Source organism: Zootoca vivipara, chromosome 6, assembly GCF_965207765.1.
Source record: "Zootoca vivipara chromosome 6, rZooViv2.hap1.1, whole genome shotgun sequence".
Taxonomy (NCBI): Eukaryota; Metazoa; Chordata; class Lepidosauria; order Squamata; family Lacertidae; genus Zootoca; species Zootoca vivipara.
The window spans coordinates 69254424-69272590 of NC_142589.1; the positions used below are offsets into that span (position 1 = coordinate 69254424).

At 46.4% G+C, this 18167-nt stretch overlaps 1 protein-coding gene across 1 annotated transcript in view; it reads right to left on the reverse strand.

Moving 5' to 3' along the window:
- Window positions 1-18167, reverse strand: part of LOC118086739 (IgGFc-binding protein-like) — a 70170-nt gene that overhangs the window by 36047 nt on the left and 15956 nt on the right. Inside the window, exons 10-18 of the mRNA XM_035118732.3 lie at window positions 17656-17758; window positions 15957-16452; window positions 11206-11764; window positions 9425-10023; window positions 6837-7401; window positions 5517-5716; window positions 3855-4247; window positions 1936-2222; window positions 656-921 (exon numbers count right to left, since the gene is read on the reverse strand). Coding sequence (XP_034974623.3) covers window positions 656-921; window positions 1936-2222; window positions 3855-4247; window positions 5517-5716; window positions 6837-7401; window positions 9425-10023; window positions 11206-11764; window positions 15957-16452; window positions 17656-17758 — 3468 coding nt within the window. The remainder of the gene's footprint in view (window positions 1-655; window positions 922-1935; window positions 2223-3854; window positions 4248-5516; window positions 5717-6836; window positions 7402-9424; window positions 10024-11205; window positions 11765-15956; window positions 16453-17655; window positions 17759-18167) is intronic.

Genomic DNA, 18167 nt, shown 5'->3' on the forward strand with positions numbered 1-18167 from the left:
CCAGATGTGGGCTCTCCTTCCTTGGAGGTTTTTAAGCAGAGGTTGGATGGCCACCTGTCATGGATGCTTTAGCTGAGATTCCTGCACAGCAGAGGATTGGACTAGGTGACTCTTGGGGTCCCTTCCAACTCTATGTTTCTATGTTGTTGGACTACAACTCCCATCACCACCAACCATTGGTGATGCTAGCTGGGGCTGATACCGGTAGGAGCTGGAGTCCAACAACATCTAGATCAGGCATCCTCAAACTTCGGCCCCCCAGATGTTTTGGACTACAATTCCCATCATCCCTGACCACTGGTCCTGTTAGCTAGGGATCATGGGAGTTGTAGGCCAAAACATCTGGAGGGCCGCAGTTTGGGGATGCCTGATCTAGATGGAACCACATGCTGCTTAGTGACAGCTGTATGGTGACTGGCAGGAGTTTAGACTGAAAGCTTTCCCATCTCCAGCTGGAGAAGCTGGGGCTTTCTGCATGTGGAACATATGCTCCACAATGACTGAGCCTTCCCCCAGCAAAAACCGATGGCAGATTTGAACCAGAGATTCTGGCAAGGGGTCCAGGCATCTTACTGGGGAAGCTCTCAGGCAGAAGTAGTTATTGGTCTAATGTGCAAGCACTTCAACATGAAAGCAAATACCCCTTTTTGCTTACTGCATCCAATATCCCAACGCCAGTTTGTCACCTTCACACCAATAATGGTGCACATCTCGTCATAGGCTTCAATGGCTCCACATAGCATGCGGTTGGCCTGTCCATACTGGCAGAGGTCATAAACACAGGACTCATAATAAGGGTCGGGGCTTCTGTGCCAATGGCACTCGGAGAAAGGCCCAGGATCGCTGATTAGGATAGCACACTTCCGCTCAAACACATGTTGTTTGGGACATGGATGAAGAAGCCCAGTGTCGTTCTGACACCTAAAAGAATCATGGGGAAAACAAGGCTGGATCCAGGCACATCCAAGAAGCGTTTCAGTCTAAAGCGTTGTAAATTTAAACAGGGAAAACAGGTAGGGAAAAACAGGGCTCCATGTCGCCATCTGGTGGCACAATGTTATATCGCATATACAACACATATAAATCGCTTTTTCAAGAATCGTGCCAAGACTGAAGGAGAACTAGCTGTTTATTAATTGAAATATTTTGCACCACTCTGGTTAAAATGTTAACTCAAAGGTGGTTTATAATGTATGTTACACTGTATATCCATGTGAAACAATCAGGAAAACCAGTTAAACTAATATCACCATTTAAATGACAAATCACAATCATATCAGAAAGTTCTTCTGAACAAAAATGTGCTTGCCCTTGCTAAATATGATGGATACTCTGAAGATATTTAAAATTCACCCTCTTGCCAAATTCTGCCGTTTCACATTTTGAATAATCCACTATATCAAAACATCCTCTGGTGGCCATTGGGGCACGGAGGAACCACAGATGGGAGCTGGATGGGAGCTCACCAGAGGGTTTCTCGTTCTTCTCTCATCTTAGGAGAAGACAATACATCAACAGCCTCTCTAGCGGCAATTGGAGGGGGGGCTGCCTTGTGGGAGAACTGCTTTTCTTCTATCACCTTTGCTGATACGGTTGGGCAGTTGTGCTTCCCTAAGAAAGGGTTTCATACAAGACTGGCTCAAGGTTTTTTGCTGCCTGAGGCAAAAAAAAAAAAAGCTCCCCCCCCCCCCAATTCCATGCACAGAATCTCAATGGACTAGTGGTTGAATCTTACTTAAACACGCAGCATCTGAGGCCAGCAGGCTATTTTACAAGGTGAGGAGCAGGTTGTATGACACACCATGGCATCTCCTGTCTAAGCTGGCTGATTCAACTCTGCCTTATGGCAGGACCAGCCCTGTTTGCATGGACTATAGGTCACAGGAGAACAGAGCAGGTTCCATTTTAGCTCTGGGAGGAAGAGAATACGCCTACCACTTGGGGCTGGTGCTTGATATCCAGGCATTCCCAAACTCTGCATCACTCAGATCTTTCTCTCCACTGAGCAAGACTTTATCATCAGTGGCATCACCGTTGAAATTTCCACATATTCCGCACAGCTGATGCTGGTACTCTGGGCCCACACGGATGAACAAACTGCTGGCCCCATTGAACTGGATCTCTAAGTTGGCTTTCGTTCTTACGACCACCATGTGCCTCAGTCTGAAGATCAGAGCAATGGATCCAACATGGGCTGGCAACTGGGTCCTTCTGCCGTTAACCTGTATATTAAAAGGGGGAGGGGAAGAAAAGCAGTTTCTGTAGTACTAGCTTTGTTTTTCCTGAAGGATTGGCTGTGTTGCTAACAGTAAGGCAGTGTGTGTGGGGGGGGGGTCTTGAACCAGGGCAGTAAATAAAGAGTTAACTTGTAATATATCAGTGGTTCAGTGCTCATTTCTTCTCTTTCCAAAATAGATTTTATCTAGAACAATTGCAAATGCAGTAATAAAGAGTCCACTTGTGATATACCAGTGTTCAGTGCTCAGACGTTGTTCCGGTAATCTGACGTTTCGTCGCTAAATAACTTAGTCATCGAGCTTTGTAGTAAATAATATATGTACAAGAAAAGACAGTATGTAAACGACTTAAAGCAGGGATATATCTGTTTCATTCTGTGCGTTTCCATCGGGAGGAGCATAGAAAGAGGACAGTGTCCTTCAGTTTGTTAAACCTCCTGTTTAATAGATTTCCAAAATCTTTTTTGGAAAGAGAAGAAATGAGCACTGAACCACTGATATATTACAAGAGAACTCTTTATTTACTGTGTTTGCTATTGCAATTAATCCAGAATGCGGCAGCTAGACTAGTGACTAGGAGTGGCTGCCGGGACCACATAACACCGGTCCTGAGAGATCTACACTGGCTCCCAGTACATTTCCGAGCACAATTCAAAGTGTTGGTACTGACCTTTAAAGCCCTAAATGGCCTCAGTCCTGTATACCTGAAGGAGCGTCTCCACCCCCACCATTCAGCCCGGACACTGAGATCCAGCACTGAGGGCCTTCTGGCGGTTCCCTCATTGTGAGAAGTGAGGTTACAGGGAACCAGACAGAGGGCCTTCTCGGTAGTGGCACCCGCTCTGTGGAACACCCTCCCAGCAGATGTCAAGGCAATAAGTAACTATTTTACTTTTAGAAGACAACTGAAGGCGGCCCTGTTTAGGGAAGTTTTTAATGTTTGATGCTGTACTGTTTTTAATATTCGGTTGGAAGCCGCCCAGAGTGGCTGGGGAAACCCAACCAGATGGGCGGGGTATAAATATATTATTATTATTATTATTATTATTATTATTATTATTATTATTATAGATAAAGCCTATTTGGGGAAAAAACCTATTCTGCCATTTTTATGGATGCTTGTTTACAGATTGTTGCCTTGTGTCAATATTATCTTGTGTCAATTGCAGTAGTCATTGTTGTTGTTTAGTCGTGTCCGACTCTTTGTGACCCCATGGATTGTATCACCACCCTGTTCATTGTTTTAATGCCTAGTAACCAGTCATGTTCAACAGAGGGTAGCTCAGTAGGCACTGCCACACCAACCTCAGCCACCCCCCAGCTGCCTACCTTAATTACAACAAGACAATGCCAGCCAACCACCTCTGCTTTAGTCTGTTTTGCTCCGGCTGCACAGCAGGAATCAGGGTGGGGGCCAAACTAGCATTAGTTGTTTCCCCCTATCATTGGTTCTGCCTCCTATTGTCTGGCCACCCTACCAGTTGCAATGGGCTCCAGCCACCACTGGCCACACACCCTCCAGTTCCAAATCCAACATCAGGTCCATCCATGGCCCTGCCGACTAAATCAACACAAGCTTGCAAGCCTGATAACAATGAGCATCCCGCCTCAACTCACATGGGCAGCTTTGCCTCGCTCTAGGACGATGTGGAAACTCGAGTGGCTGGTGAGGAGCCAGATTTCTACTCGGTAAACAAAGGATATGGTGGGTTTCCAGAAATGCCTGTTGGCAGCCATAACCCGGAAGGAGAAATCCAGGGAAGAGTTGCAAGTGTAAGAGACCTCATAGTCACAGCTGCCCTGGAAGTGCACCACCGCACCGTCAAAGGTGAAGTAGTGAGGGTCCCCCGTCACAACGCAGGTGGTCAGGAAACTCCGGCAGCCCCACTGCCCGTCCCTCAGGGCGCACTGCTGGTCCTGGTTGCATTTAGCTGCGAAACAACGGAAATTGCCCTGGGGGTCACAGATGCATTTTTTAGCACAGCCGGGCAGCCAGATATGGCCTCTAACCTGCATGAGGAAGACAAAGGGAAATGGCCATCATATAGTACTATAACTCCTCCAATATACCCACAGCTGCCCCAAGACATTTTCCTGCCTTAGGCAAAGGCGGCAGGGTAATAACGTGGGTAATATTAGGAAGCAGCCTTAAAGCAGAAGAGACTTCTTTAGCAGTCCTCTAGGATCTCAAGCCCAGGTGTTTCTCACATCCTGCTGCCTGGTCCCTTCCATACAGAAAGCAAGGGCTCCGCTCCTGATCTATAACACCTCCCAAATTACGCATTATTCGGGAAGCTTTTAATGTTTCATGTTTTGCTGTGTTCCTTTATATTTTGTTGGAGGCAGCTGCCCAGAATGGCTGGGGCGAATCAGTCAGATGAGTGGAGTGCAACAGACAAACAAACATTATGTTATAAGAATTTTAAGGTCTCAAATATAGAATAAATATTCATAAATGCACATATCTAAATATATGAACCATGTGTCTGAAATAGTATGGGAGAGCAATCCTGGAGCCATTTTGGCTCTCCCAATGACTTCAAATATTCCTCTGCAGTAAAGGAGGCAAATGGGGAAAGCCTTCCCACTGTCTTTTCACTTGCAAATCCCATGTTAAGGGCATATTTGTGTATGAATAGGGTGAACCTGTGACCTGGGTTCAGGAACTAAAGCAGGCATCCCCAAACTGCGGCCCTCCAGATGTTTTGGCCTACAACTCCCATGATCCCTAGCTAACAGGACCAGTGGTTGGGGAAGATGGGAATTGTAGTCCAAAACATCTGGAGGGCCGAAGTTTGGGGATGCCTGAACTAAAGTATTAACCACCATAAAAGAATGGCCAGGCTGTCCAGGTAATGCAATCAGTGACCATTACCAGGTATCCTGGCAGACAGGATTTCTGCTGTAGACCACCTCCTTCTGTGAGGTATGTAGGATGTTTTGGGGAGGTGGTCTTGGGCTACAGGGTGGGCAATTTCAAAAGCCTATAAAAGGGTTTGTGCACCATTGTTCAGGGTTCTCCTCCCTCCTGTGTGTGGTGAGTGGGGACCCTGTTGCAACAGTTCTTTGAATAAAGATCAGGCTTACTAGCCGCTTTGCTTCTCAATATACTCTGGTTGGCCTCTGTTATTTTCTATTACCGACAGGGAACCCACTTAAGGACTCTATACGGGCTCTGGAATACCTCCATAAGGGAAAGGGAGCAGTTTTTCTTATAACAATTATTATTATTATTATTATTACAACATTGGCTTTGACTGGAGTGGACAACCAGCTCACTTTGTAGTGGCGCCCATCATGCCTGCAGCCACACTGCTCAGGCAGGACGCACTCATTGCCATTCCAATAGTAACCGTCGTCACAGAAGCACCCTTCGGAGCAAGCAGAGGCAGAGACGTTCTGGAGCCAGGTCCCGAAACACAACTGATGCGAAGGACTGCCACAGAGCTTGTAGTGACTGTGTTGTGGGCACTGGAGATCTAGGGGTAAGGAAGAAGAAAATAATTTTCTGGCAAGTTTTGGATTTTTCTTTTTCGACCTCCTCCTGAACCGTTACAGAGGATTTCAGTCCTCCCCTACAGAGTACTTGGCAAAATGGTTTCTGCACTCCTGGCGTTAATGTTGGTTGCAGCTGTGGATCAGTTGCCAGTACGTTTCCGAGCACAATTCAAAGTATTGGTGCTGACCTTTAAAGCCCTAAACGAGCTCGGTCCTATATACCTGAAGGAGCGTCTCCACCCCCATCATTTAGCCCGGACACTTAGATCCAGCGCTGAGGGCCTTCTGGCAGTTCCCTCACTGCGAGAAGCAAAGCTACAGGGAACCAGGCAGAGGGACTTCTCGGTAGTGGCGCCTGCCCTGTGGAACGCCCTCCCATCAGAGGTCAAGGAGATAAACAACTACCTGACATTTAGAAAACACCTAAAGGCAGCCCTGTTTAGGGAAGTTTTTAATCTGTGATATTTTAATGTATTTTAATCTTTGTTGGAAGCTGCCCAGAGTGGTGGGGGAAACGCAGCCAGATGGGCGGGGTATAAATAATAATAAATAATAAATAATAATAATAATCAATTAATATAGAAGAATGTTGTGTGGATAAGCCCACTGCTAATGTACTATTTGTGCATCGGTAACATTTTGCAACACAACAGCAGCAACTACCACCTGCCTGGAGTAGCTCAGAGTTTCAACATTAAATAAACCAAATTTTAACACAAGACAGTTTTCAGAGATAAGGTGTTGGAGAATTTCAACTCCCTCTCCAAGGATATGAGTCCCCATCACACACACACTTTGTCACCCATTCTTTTAATGGAAAGTGTGCGTTAAGATGCACATAGTAGTGAAAATAACATATAAAGTGCACTATATGAGTTGCTTTGCAAAAATGGGTCTATTGGGTAAAATACAGCACAAAAATGTGTATATTGTGGGGAAGTGTGCAATTACATTTTTGCAGGTTTTCATGAGCATTTTTTTCACAAACCATTGCAAAAATGTGGAGAACTGAACTGAAGACTGGGGAAAATGAGGAACGATGAGAAACCAACACCGACAGATTTCTCCGCTTCAAGTGTAACACAGCTCCAAGATACGTACTGCAGAAAGTATCGTTCCTCCAAGCTGAGATTCTCAGGTTTTCTCTCTGGCAGGCTGTGGCGTACTTCTGAATGGACTGGCACAGGACTCTTCTTTCCCCTGGGGAGGCACAGAGGTCAAATATACAATCAGACAGATAGGGCTCAGGGCTAATTTCAGACTGACAAGCAGCAAAGGGCCCAGTGGGGTTCTGGATGATCCAACATTCGCATTTTGCCTGGAGGATCTGCTTCTGCTCCAGGCACTGAGGGTAGGGGTCAGCAGAGCCACCGTCACAGCCCGGCACAGTCTCAGATTTCCAACCCGCCGCGAAGTAGGAGACATTCTTCCCCAAGGAGCCGTCTTGCATCATAAAGTCATCCGCGGCAGCTCCATTGAAGTTGCCACAAAGCCCGCGGGTACGGCCCGTGTATTCGGCAGGGATGGTGACAAAAAGGCTGTGGGCCAGGTCAAAGCTCACTGCCAGGCCAAACTTCGCTCTCAGTGTTGTGTACACTCCATGCTGATAAATGACAGCTTCTCCTTGATTAACACTGGCTGGAAGGTTTGCAGTTATCCCATCAATCTGATTGAAGGAAGCAAAAAGTCAGAGACTGGTTAATCTGAAGGGTTATCTTCTCTTCCGCAACAAGGCTTCTGGGTGGTAAAGTTACTTTGGCCCTTAAGAAACCACTCCTGTTCTCCTTACTTCACAACAAAGTCCAGGAGTTGAGTGTAGAGTTTTCAATGTGCAAATTTGATGCAAATTGGTGCCCCCACTTTTAGTGATGCATTTCATGTGGTGCTTAAGCGGCCACGCTAAGGACAACTCCAAAATCACAATTGTCCGGGAATCTTTACTAATCTGGCCTTGGTGAGATTGGGTAGCTTACCTGGACATCAAGAGACTCATTGATGTGACTTTGCCTTGACTAGGCTTGGTTCCAGGGTCTCTTGTTGACTAGTTTCCTGTTTCATTGAGGTCTCTCCTTGACTTCTGCATGAGTCTCATACCTGCTTTGCTCTGACTCTGCATCTTAGCTCCTGTTGCAAAATAATCCTTGCCTAACTATGAGCCAACCTGATTGCTCCCTCAGTACATTCTTCCCCAACCTGGAGCCCTCCAGCTTCCCCCCCCCTTTTTTTTGAGTACAGCTCCCTTCAGCCCCAGCCAGGATGGCCGATGGCTAGAAATGATAGAATTTGCAGCCCAAGATATCTAGAGGGCACCAGGTTGGGCAAGCCTGCCTTAAATGTTCACATGATAACAGAAATCGCTAGTTTAAAGGTGAGTGAAAGTCCAGAGGTAGTATTATTATCAATTTATGATACAATGGAAGGTTCGCAGGCTATGAAGGACTTGCTTACAAATTTATTGACAACTGCACGAATTATTATAGCTAGGAAGTGAAAGGGCAAGCAGAATATAAAGTGGAAGAATAGTGTAGGATAAAGCTATTAACGATAAATTAACATGTGCCATTAAGGTAAGATGGGGAATATGCAGGAGAAATGATTTTGAGGAGATATGGGGGGTGTTTGTAGAATTTGTACTGTTAAAACAGAATGGGGTCAAACCAGGCATCCCCAAACTGCGGCCCTCCAGATGTTTCGGCCTACAACTCCCATGATCCCTAGCTAACAGGACCAGTGCTCGGGGAAGATGGGAATTGTAGTCCAAAACATCTGGAGGGCCAAAGTTTGGAGGTGCCTGGGTCAAACCATCGCAAGAGGTGTTGAAATTTTGGGAGTTTGGATAGTTACAATGGAATGATCTCAGTGGTGGGGTGCACATTTTTATTCTTTTTTATTTGTGATTATTACTTTGTCAAAATAAAATAAAATAAATTCATATGCCCCTGGCTATGTCAGTTCTCTTCTGGCGTTGCCCTGCTTCTTCTTCATCCTTAAAACCCCTCCCCACGCCCCGTTTCTCTGAATTTTGTACCTGCATCTCATCTCGCTACCAATCATAGCCCCAGATTCTTCACAAGAGCGGCTGAACCTTACCTCCACAGTTTGGTGTACATGTGGGCAATCAGTGAGCCACATGTGGCCCTCTTGACCTGCCCTCCTGGGTGGTCCCTCTGCTATCACTATCTTTACCCATTGGGGGGGGGGCTAACAAATTTGCTGCTCTGCCACAGTATAAGCCATGGAACTTCAGCCACTGCAGGCGATTCTGCAAATATGCCACTAAGACTGCCTCCCAGTGGGGCTGACTGCACCCCCATTGTATTCTTCTGCACCACAGCACGGAGATTCTTTGTAACTGAAAAAAGTTGGCCGTCACCAATGCAACCCTTGCTTTCAAAGGGGATTCTCTCACCCTGCCAACGTGGGGCAGGCACTGGCAGAGGAAGAGGAATGCGGGCAGTGCGCCACATCCCTGGGATGCGCGCAAGCCCTCCCACTGCCTGCTCTCCGCCCCCCCCCCGGTGCCGGAGCATGAAGTTCTGCCACTGGGGGCGGGTCTTCTCCTCCCCTTCCCCCTACATGGCAGGGAAAGCCTGTATGCAGCTCCTTAGTGCAGCCCCACTACTGCCAATGCTGCAGGAGCAAAAAGGCTGCTTGCCCCCCGCTTCAGAGCTTTCCCCCATGCTTTTTACCTTGACAGTTCCCTGGCGTTTGTTCTGCAGATGTATTTGATGGGTGCCCACTTGCACAAACACCTCTGAGGTCACAGACAAAGATCTGTTGTGCAGCTTCTCGTTCTTAACCTCAACCCTGAAGAAGGGTAAAGATGTGTTTGCCGCACACAGCTCTGCAAATATGTACTTGCAGGTGCCCTGGAAGTCATAATGCCGCCCATCAAATGTAGTGTAGTGGAGATGCCCCGAAGCCCAACAAGTTCCACTTAGCAGCTTGTGGCACCCATAAACGCCTTTGCGAATGCCGCAGAACTCTCCAGGACCACAGGATGAGAGGGTGCACGTGACGGCATGGGTGGTGCTATCGCAGCGGCAAAAGCTACTGCACTTTTCTCCTTGCCAGAAGGTTTCCTCAGTCAGGTAGTATCTTCCGCCGTGAGTGCAGCCGCACTGCTGGCGAGGCACACACTCGGTGCCACTCTGCACGAAGCCAGGGTTGCACTGACACCCTTCGACACACCCAGTCCGGCAACTGGAGGGCACAGCTGGGTGGGTGCAAGAAGGAGGGCAGGAAGGTCCACAGAGCTCATAGTGGCTGTTGGCAGGGCAGAGCAACTCTGAAACAAGCACAAACAAAAAGATATTGAGAATGCAAAAGTGCAGCTCCTTCAACACTGTAGAGGAGACGGACTTCCGGGAAGGAGCTAAGCAGGTCAGTCGCAGCTTTCGGAGCTCCCCGAAAGTTGTAATTAAGTGGCGAATAATTATGACAGAGTTATCTGTTGTTCTTATCTCCACGGACAGAGATAACAAGCTGATGAGGGATAGAGAAATCCTTTCAGAAGGATGCATGAACCAGGAGAGAGGTGAAATTACAGCATTTGCTGAAGCACTGCTTATGGCACTGGAGATGAATCTCTAGGGGAAAGACCAGCTCTTATCTTTAATTACATTTGAAACTATTACAAACCACTAAAGTAATTAAAGAAACTATTCTGGTGTCAGTAAATATGTCAAAACTGTAGAGGAGTCGATTGCAATGGGCACCTTGGCAGATACAACTTTTTTGTTTTTTTAAAGGAGAATTGCAGAGCAGACCTCAGTGGTGAACTTTGTTTTGGTGCTGGGGCTTTAGCAGGCACTGATGCTGTTTTTGCCAGCCTTAATTTCTCAGTCCCAACCTCACCCCCCTACCTTATAGGACTGTTGCAAGGATGAGTGAGAAAATGTGTTCAAAGTTCTTTGAATACACTAAAGCAGTGATTCTTAAAAAAAATAAATCTCCTTCTGTAAACCAGTTGAAAAAATTGCTGGGGGATCCCAATGGGATATTTAATAAGCTTTTCTTTCTCATTCTAGAAATCATAACATCATAGCTGCCAAGTTATCCCTTTTTTACAGGGATTTTCCCTTATGCTGAATAGGCTTCCTCGCGAGAAAAGGGAAAACTTGGCAGCTATGCATAACATAACTTGTAGCCTTGTCTTTAACTGACATCTCTTTTTTAAAAAAAGAAGAAGTAGTAGTAAATGGACCGTGCCTGCAACATATTATGACAATCATTGGCCCCAGGCTGGGGCCTTATTAGCCTGTTCAATAATCCAGCCCTAAAAGATCTCAACTGTCAGAAATAATAAATCAAGTGCCTAGCCCAAAACATATATTCTTGACAGTTCTGCAACCGTTTTTTTGTGAGCCACCTGAATAGAGTTCGCAGGCCACAGTCTGAGAGCCACTGCTCTAAAACACTGTGACCAGTATTGCTATTGCAGTTCACATGCCAGTTGGCAATCCCTTACCACACCCAGTGATCTCTCTCCAGGGCTTAATGGTGGCTCCGTGAATTTGGCACTGCTGGGCGTATGTGCCCAGGACCTCGCACAAATTGCTGCCGTTCGTGACACACATATCCTTCACGCAGCTCTCGAAGTAGACCTGAGCCACATCGGGGTCACTGCAGAGTCTAAATGGCCCATCTGGATCGCGGATGATTCCGCAGGAGCTCACAGAGGAGTACCGGTCTAGCAGGTCTTTGTCACAGTGTGGCGGAAACCCAACCGCTGTGCAGTGGAAAGGTGAGGTGGCCTCCTTCCAGCTATTGCTAAAAGCGACAGCATCCAGAAGCACAGTGCCATCGGGGCTTTTGAAGTCGTCGCTCCGGTTCCCATTGAAGTCTCCACTGAGGCCGCAGAGCAGTCCGGAATAGGACTTGGGGACAGAAAATGACACATAGTAGGACCAGTCGTAAGAGACAAAGAGGCCAAAATCGGTCTGGATGATGGCAGAGAAGCCACTATAGTAGCCATAGATCTTCCCGTTTCCAAAGTCGAAAGGCAGCTGGAGGAGGATGCCATTCAGCTAAATGGAAAGAAAGGCAGGGAGATGTCTTTCTCAAACCATTATGGCGGCATTCACATCCCCATTTAAGTAAAAATAATAATAAATTTTTATTTATACCCCGCCCTCCCCAGTCAAAACCGGGCTCAGGGCGGCCAACACCAATAAAATTACAATAAGACATAAAAGAAAAGAAAACAATTAATTAAAATACAGATTCAAATACAATATTAAAATTTAAAATGCAGCCTCATTTTAAGTAGTCCATAAATCCAAACCATGAGGGAGGAAAACACAGGGGTCAGACTGAATCCAACTCAAAGGCCAGGCGGAACAGCTCTGTCTTGCAGGCCCTGTGGAAAGATGACAAATCCCGCAGGGCCCTGGTCTCCTGTGAGAGAGCGTTCCACCAAATTGGGGCCAATACTGAAAAGGCCCTTGCCCTTATGGCTCAGGATCTCCAGAATATTGTTGTTTGTGGACCTTAAGGTCCTCCGCAAGGCATGCCAGGAGAGGTGGTCCTGTAGGTTCAAGGTTCCCAAGCTGCATAGGGCTTTAAAGGTCAAAACCAACACCTTAAACCTGATCCTGTACTCTACCGGGAGTCAGTGCAGCTGGTAAAGCACTGGATGAATGTGATCCCGTGGCCTCCTTAGCTGTGGCTGCAACCTGCGCCTCCATGGAAAAGGAGGCGTCGAAGGTTACACCCAAGCTCTTGACAGAAGGCACTGGCACTAATTGAGCCCCTGCAAGAGATGGGAGTTGACCCCCCAACCCCATGTAGTCCCGACCCAGCCAGAGGACCTCTGTCTTCGAAGGATTTAGCTTCAACCGGCTCCCACGTAGCCATCCAGCCACAGCTTCCAAGCACTTGGTCAGTGTGTCTGGCGCCGAGGCAGGGCAGCCGTCCATCAACAGATAGAGGTGGGTGTCATCAGCATATTGATGACAACCCAGCCCAAAACTCTGGACAATCTGGGCAAGGGGGCGCATAAAGATATTAAAAAGCATCAGGGAAAGGATTGCACCTTGCGGGACTCCACACACCAAGGAGTGCCGCAGTGACAACTCCATCCCTAGCGCCACCCTCCGCCCCCGACCTGAGATAAAGGAGCGCAGCCATTGTTGGACTGTGCCCTGAATCCCCACGTCAGCAAAGCGGTGGTCTAAAAGTTCATGATCGACCATATCAAAGGCTGCTGACAAATCTAAAAGAATCAGCAGCCCCGACCCACCTTGATCCAGCTGTCTATGGAGATCATCTGTTAAGGCGACCAGAGCCGTCTCGGTCCCATGACCAGGGCGAAAGCCGGACTGAAATAGATCTAGAGCTGATGTCTCATCCAGAAACCTACCAAGCTGTTCGGCAACCGCTCTCTGAATTATCTTACCCAGGTACGGAAGATTTGAAACCAGACGATAATTGGATAGATCTAAAGGATCTAGAGATGTTTTCTTTAAGAGCGGACGCACCACTGCTTCCTTCAACTCCTCTAGGAAAGTCCCTGTGCCAAGGGACAAGTTGATGATCTCACCCAGGGGGGCCCGTACCTCATCTGGACACGCTCTAATCAGCCTGGACGGGCACGGGTCAAGGGAGCAAGTGGTGGGCCTTCCAGCTCGGAGGAATCTGTCTACATCGGCAGGGAGTATCTGATCGAAGTGGTCCAATACTGGACTTGAAGACAGTCAAGGGGCCTCCAGTTCTGTTATTGTATCCAAATTGGCAGGGAGGACACGGCGGAGTATCAAGACTTTCTCCACAAAAAAAGCTCACAAATGCCTCACAGCTATGGGTAAAATTCGTATTTAAATCTGGCTGTTCCTCTAGGGTTGTTAGAGACCTAATTATTCTGAAAAGTTGTGCCGGGCGAGAGCTAGCGGATGCGATGGAAGCTGAGAAGTAAGACTTCTTTGCAGCTTTCACCGCCATCTCATAGGCTTTCAAAAGTGTCCAATAAGATGTTCTTGAGGCCTTTCCCAACTCAGTGCCCTCCAGACGTTGATGGACTCCAGCTCTCATCATCCCTGGCCATTGGCCATGCTGGCTGGGGCTGATGGTAGTTGGAGTTCAGCAACACTGTCCAGCCACAAATTCACCCATCACAAGTTCTGGGTGGGGCATGTGGTTTCAGACAACTTAATTGTGTTTTTAAAATGGGAGAAGTATGGAACTACGTAGAGGAGAGGCAGAACAAAATGTTGTAACAATACTTCAGCACACAGGGGAAACACAACACAGCCTAGATGGATACAGGCCATAGCTTCTCCATCTATACATACTTCACATGTAGAAGGTTTCAGTTCAATCCCTGGCATCTCCGAGTAGGGTTGACGTCCCGGAGAGCGTCTGCTTGTCACTACAGAGCATCCTTCCCAACTATGATGATCGTCAATCTTTTCGGAAGCCCTCCACCATCCATTACTTTTTTGGTAGTGGCAGTAACTCAGTGTTAGAAGATGCAGAGGATCCCAATTTCCACCCCCGCCATCTCCACCTAGGGCAGGTAGGGACTCCCAATCTCAAACCCTGGAGAGGCACTGCCAATCAGCATGCACGATACTGAGCCAGGTGGAATAGCAGTCTGACTCATTAAAAGCAGCTTCCAATGTTCCCAGAGGGAAATGGCTCTGTTGCAGCCCAGTCCTCCCCCCCCCCCATTTCCCAAACAAGTATAGTAGAGGTGCATGTGATTTGTCTATCAAAGCACTTTTTAAGCTGGTGCAGCATACATTCCTCAAGCCGAATTGTGGTTGGACGTAGCCAAGCCTACTTTAATGAGCAAACCACTTTATTGATTTCAATAATAATAATAAATTACTGATGTGGTTTTCTCTGCCCACATTTCTGTCAGATAGATTTGTGCTGCATATTAGTGGTTGGACCACAGAGTGCTCTTGGGGGATTACTGAATAGCAACCAATTTAACCCAGAGTTACATTCCTTCCACCACTTAACAAAAGGGTGCAGCACACTTACTTTACATATTAAGCAATCCAGAACATTCGAGAACTAAGCTGTTCGAAAACCAACTGTAACCCCCCCCCCCTGATTAATAAGCAAGTAAACATTTCAGTTGTGGATGTAATACCTTCTGAAGGTTTTACCATTGCACCATTTCTCACTGGCCAAACCTTGGCATCTTCAGAATTTGCTGGTTTAGTACATCCTAGCACAGCTACAATAAATAGCTAGAGCCAGTAGTTTTTTTCCTTGAAAAATGTTTAGGGGTACTCTCATTTTCCTACTGATATTGAAAAACAAAACAAAAAATGTTTAGGGGGTATGTGAACCCCTGCATCCCCCCCAGAAAAAAAGTACTGGCTAGATCCAAAATAAGACTAGTAAGTAAGATATTGTACCAGCCAAATAAGAGCCACCGGCTTAAGTTGCAACATGAATTCAAAAGTATAGGTGACAACCATTTGTAGCAAAGGGTCATTCATACGCAGGAGGAGGGTTTTATGTGTGCGCCCCCTGCTGATTCAGGATCCACATTTGCAAGAGAGCCAGGATGGACACCAGCCCTTGGACTGCACAATATTTGTATAGAAAGGCAGTGTCTAATTCAGATAGATGCTGGAGGTATAGTGCTGAAAACAACGTATCTTTTTTTTTTTAATGATTTTATTTATATGTTTTTTGGGAGGGGAGTAGGTTAAATGACTTTTACTTATAATCTTAATGTGCATTTTATTTTCTGTAAACTGCTTATAAGAATCCGGACCGTGAAAATCCAGAGTGAAAAGTCATTGAGTTTTTTGTTTTGTTTTGCTTTTGGCCAAAGTTGTTGATGTTCTTTTTTGCAAAATCACACACACACAAAAAATGATGCTTTTGAGCTACTCTTAAGGAAAACAAGTGAAAATGACACTACTGACATGGCTTGCCATACGACTAGACTTGCCTGGACACTGCTGCCGAATGCAGTATTCAGGATGGATCCGGGAAGTTCCAGACATATGGCAACCCTACGATCAACTAGTATACAAATACCATCAAATAAATAAAAAACACAATTAAGAACATGCATCCCGTTGAGCGTGACGACAGGGATCCAGGTCTGGATCTGCGTTCAGCCCGTGTTCCTCCTCCTCTGCCAAGCCTGCTCAAGAGTTTGTGCATCCAACCATTGACATCCTTCTCTGCCATGCAACACAAAATAATGCCAGGTGGAACCAGACAAGGAAAGAATATGGACAAGGTCCTTACCTGCACTTTGCCGTACTGACCAGCCGCTATGGCAATGTGCTCCCCATAGACATCTATCTCTACCAGACGTGCCCATGTTGCGGCCAAGGAGCCCCGGTGTTCGTTCTCCACTTTTATGGCGAAGTAAGGGAGGGCTCCCTGGGGGGCACAGTACTTGCTCAGCGTGTATTTGCACGTTCCCTCGTAGTCAAATGCGACCCCATCAAAAGTGATGTAATGGGGGTCCCCAAACATCCAGGAGTTGCCAAAGGTCGCCGGGTAACAGCCCAGCACGCCGCCCACAACTCTGCATGTTTCCAGAGCCCCACACTCATGCTTCTGGCACTCCATGGGGTGAGAAGGGCGCCTACAGGAGCATTTCTGGCTGCAGGTATCTGTCAGGATCACGTCATCTCCCACCTGGTAATACCGGCCGTTCAGAGTGCAGCCGCAATGGTCCAGGGGCACACAAGCTCCTCCGCTAAGAATGTAGCCTCTGTTGCAAAAGCAGCCCTCCCTGCAAGTAGGGGACGGGGAAGAAATTCCATTCAGTTCACATTTAGAGGCAGGAGCGTCAGCTTGGCACTGCAACCATGGGAGCCTGGGGCCGTGAGTGCCATGTAGCATGCACAGCCCTGGCACCAAAATTTGTGGGTGCCTGGCCCCTTCATGGAGAATTTTGTGGGTGCTCGGGCACCCAGGGCCCAAGGAAGTTGGCACCCATGTCTAGAGGCGAGTCCACCTAATTTGAACTACCAGTATCAAAACCGAAATTCCTGCAAATTTTGCACTGCAGTATTCCAGCCAATAATGTGTACAGAAATGCATATGCTTTTTATGAGTTTCAATTTTATACATTTCAATAATTTTACAATCATTTTAACATTTCAAAATGTGACTTCCTTCCCCCCTTTTTGCAGTTCCTTACATTTATTTTTGATATTTTCTGCATATCCAAATTAACTTAATTTGCTCATTTATTCATCTACTTTAAATGTATACTCTTATAAAACTGCAGGTTATTACAACAATCCTGCCAATGTTCTAATCTGTCTACAGTTTGTAAATATTAAATAAACCATTTCCATTCTTTTATTAAAAGTTTGTTAACTTGATTTCTTATTTTTCCGGTAAGTTTTGCATAGGGCCTTCTCGGTGGTGGCGCCTACCCTGTGGAACGCCCTCCCAACAGATGTCAAAAAGGAAAAAAACTACCAGACTTTTAGAAGACATCTGAAGGCAGCCCTGTTCAGGGAGGCTTTTAATGTTTAATAGATTATTGTGTTTTATTCTTCTGTTGGAAGCCACCCAGAGTGGCTGGGGAGACCCAGCCAAATGGGCGGGGTATAAATATTAATATATTATTATTATTATTATTATTATTATTTCTGCAGAAAGTTGCACATTCCACAAGTTTTTGTATCCATTCTTCTTTTGCTGGGACTTCTTCTTCTTTGCATTTTTTGGCATATGCTGAGGTAAAGTGTGCATAAAAATGCATACATTTGTGAAAATAAGATACAAAAAAATGCATTTTATTAGCGGGAATTACATTGCATAATTCTGTCTATTAGGGGAAATTGTACACAAATATGTGTCTATTGGGAGAAATTTGCAATAAAATGCTGATGGATTCTCTTGAGGACTTAAAAAAAATTCAAACTAAGAATGTAGAGAATGTGACTGGAAAACCAAAACTGATGGATTTGCCTGTCCTTACCTGCAAGGCTCGTTGCAATAAAGTGGGGCCGTGGAATCCAAGCAGCTGGCTGGGCAGGCAGTAGAGCAAGGCTCATAATGGCTGTTCTCTGGACAAGTGATTCCTGATGGAGAAAGGATGTATGAAGAGGGGTAGAGGAAATCAGTGCTGGCCCAAGACATTTTGCTTCCTGGAGAGGAGTGCAAACATACACACTCTATTAAGCCCAATTTTTCATAAAGTTGTGCTGCACCATTCGAACAGCCATTTATGCCTTTACCAACTCTCTCCAAGCTGAAGAAGGTTGCTTCACCCTACTGAATAGCATGGCTGGGCTTGAAAAGAAAATTAGGTTCCTGAATCATGCAAACGGTACCTGAGTTGATACCAGGGTTTCCCAAACTTTGGTCTCCAGCTGCTTTTTGAACTCCAACTCCCATCATCCCTAGCTAGCAGGACCAGTGGTCAGAGATGATGGGAATTGTAGTCCAAAAAGAGCTGGAGACTCAAATTTAGGAAACCCTGGGCTACAC